At 44.6% G+C, this 2778-nt stretch overlaps 1 protein-coding gene across 1 annotated transcript in view; it reads right to left on the reverse strand.

The window, feature by feature from the left end:
* T265_11048 (hypothetical protein) overlaps positions 1 to 2778 on the reverse strand; it is a gene marked incomplete at both ends in the record, with an annotated part of 12668 nt that overhangs the window by 3255 nt on the left and 6635 nt on the right. Inside the window, 2 exons of the mRNA XM_009177594.1 lie at positions 917 to 1166; positions 1258 to 1359. Of these exons, the coding sequence (XP_009175858.1) occupies positions 917 to 1166; positions 1258 to 1359 (352 nt within the window). The remainder of the gene's footprint in view (positions 1 to 916; positions 1167 to 1257; positions 1360 to 2778) is intronic.

Below are 2778 nucleotides of genomic sequence, written 5' to 3' on the forward strand. Positions count from 1 at the left end.
TTCAAATAAATCATGGTTGTACGGCAGTGAAGCATCGGTGTTGAACACTGATGTCATGCTGCCGATGATGATGATGATGATGGTGACTGACCGGACGTAATTGCAAACTACGAATTGAGTTGTTGGAACTCTCCATATATTTCTTCTGAAGGGGCCTGACGGCATCACCTACAAACCGGTCATATGTTGCATAGCTCTGCCGAATAAAACACTATTCCGACATTTAAGTAGATATTTAAGTAGACAAGTAGACAGTCTCCATTAACAAACCACTTTTCGCTACAGCAAATGCAGTACGCTCACTCAACGTTTTTGGTTTGTATGAGTCAGAATATTATTCCGTATGAATTACAGGTCACGTGATCTGCTGGGTCCATTTGAGTCGAGGGGCGAGAACAATTTGTGCCGAATCAACTCCATCCCTATGATGATTACACCATATAATCTGATGGGTAATCACACTTTACTCTTAAGAATTGACCATTTCATTTCACGCACTTTCCGGTAGATGTTTAGATTGACAGTCTTTCCACTCGTGCTTGTAAAATGACTCTCTTTCTCTTGCCTGAGAACATCACAAACGAGAGATTCAGCTGGGTTCCCGATGAGTCCCTCAAAAAACCAAATTAGTTTGCAAATGAGTGTATATTCGCCAATTTCGTGCAATTTGGTTTCCAGTAGAACATAAGGTTGACGGAAACCCGGGGACTGCGCCTACCTGATGAGCCCAAAGTGGAAGGGCGAAACCGGTCGTGGGCTGTCGACGAATTTTCAGCAATCTTATGAGAAGTACATTACAAAGATATAAACTCTCTTTCTTATTCGGGTTAGTTGGAAATTCAGAAATAACGGTCATTTGTGCTGAGACAACAGGTCCGGCATTTGTCAAGAGCCAATGCACTCAGTTCACACTCACCCTCCACATCATTTTGGGCCAGCTTGTGTGCGTATACAGCTTGAGCGTGCATACGCAAGAACGGATGATCATTCGCGGTAATTGGTGATTCCAGTTCCTCCTGGGTAAGCAAGCCCCCAGCACCGCTCTCATCCATACGGACGATTCCGGGAGTGAGCGAGGCGAATCCGGACAGGCCACCCATTGCTTGATACGGACACGGTTTACCGACAGGTCGACCTCGGGCATGGCGCTCAGCTGCTGTCTCCATCTGTTTGAGCAGAAAGGCTTAAAGTAGCAGCCCTGGTATCGAGTAGGTGGATAATTCGGCTTTATGGACATTTTGGCGCGTAGTAACTTACCACCATGTGATGTTTGTGTGCCTCGATGCCGCAGTCGCAATGCATGCTTGTCTTGAAACCTGCGCATTGACAGTTTGGCTTGGAGCAGAAAAACGGTGCTTTCTAGAAAAGAAACGAGGAATAAAATGATGCGTCAGGAAGCCAATAGATTTCAAATTAATCATCTTGTCAACAGTTGGGAAAATATATAGGTTAACTTTCCAGGTTAACTTCCCAGACATCTCAGTTTTCTATAGAGGATAATGTCGGTAGCTCACGTAGCGAGATGGTCGTTGGATTGTTCGCTGAGCTGGGTAATTTGATTGCAAACGTTTCATCACCAATCGAGGTGACATCATCAGTGCGTGTGGCACAACTACTAACGCACCGCTACGCACCACTACGCTCCTCAATAACGGACTAATGATGCCACCTCGATTGGTGATGAAACGTTTGCAATCAAATTACCCAGCTCAGCGAACAATCCAACGAACACATCTCAGTTTACTTAACCGAATGTGTGGTCGGCATGCGTCAACAGAGTCCCTTTGAAACAGCATTCAAACCATGGTAGTTCTTGGAAAACATTTCAAGCATTAGTTCGTTCACTGGATGTCCAAATGAGAAAAATCACTAACAGAATCGAAGACCGCACCTTCGTAGCTGGTCTCTTAAATACAAAAGTTGGGGGCGGGCTATTGGCAAACTTGGATACTTGGATAGGGTAAGATGTCAACCTCACCCGACGCTTGTAAAATACTAAAAAAGGGGGTTCAATTAACGTGAGTTATTTTGTGCAGCTGTACAAATCAGAATGTTCCAGCTTGTTAGAAAACATACTAACTTCGCCTTCCAAAGACTGGAATTCCTGGGCTTTTCAGTCAAGACTAGTTCACCAGTGAGACCAAAATTGGAGGCTGCTTGGTTAGCAATTGGAAAAGGATCGGCCAACTTTTGAACCCAAAGACCTAAAGTCACTGTTACTGTGGGAACTTCTTTGAGATAAGAGAACTTCTCTTACGAGATGCGAACCTCCGGCTAATGACCGTCCTTAGTATGATACCTGTCCTAAAGTAACTACAGTTAGGCTTTACTGGGCATGGTAGTCCAAGGCACTCGATGAAAATGACCTTGCGTTCAGATCGTCCCTTTGATGCACGTTGCGCACTGAACTAGTGTCACGTGCCAGCATCGTGAATGAAGTGTACGACTTGGGCGTGAGGTCCGTCTCGATCACGTGCACTTGTGAAACTCAACCCGGGGTAATTACGCGCAACAAACAATTATACGAGTGAGTGCTGTCTAGTCCAGACTTTCTATGTGCTTATTCGGAGGTGTACGCACCTCGGAATGATTGTGTCAGGCTACCACCAAGTTCTTGCCCTGTCAGGTTTCATTGTTTACTACAAAACAAGCCTTTAAATGAATTATCAATGTCCGGCACTGATATTAATGCTCCTGTTGCATGCTCCCGCTCTTTTGCTGATCTATTGACGCTTCATCATATATATATGTAATTATATTGAAAGCACTTCAGTGAAA

The sequence above is a fragment of the Opisthorchis viverrini genome, assembly GCF_000715545.1.
Source record: "Opisthorchis viverrini unplaced genomic scaffold opera_v5_436, whole genome shotgun sequence".
Classification (NCBI taxonomy): domain Eukaryota; kingdom Metazoa; phylum Platyhelminthes; class Trematoda; order Opisthorchiida; family Opisthorchiidae; genus Opisthorchis; species Opisthorchis viverrini.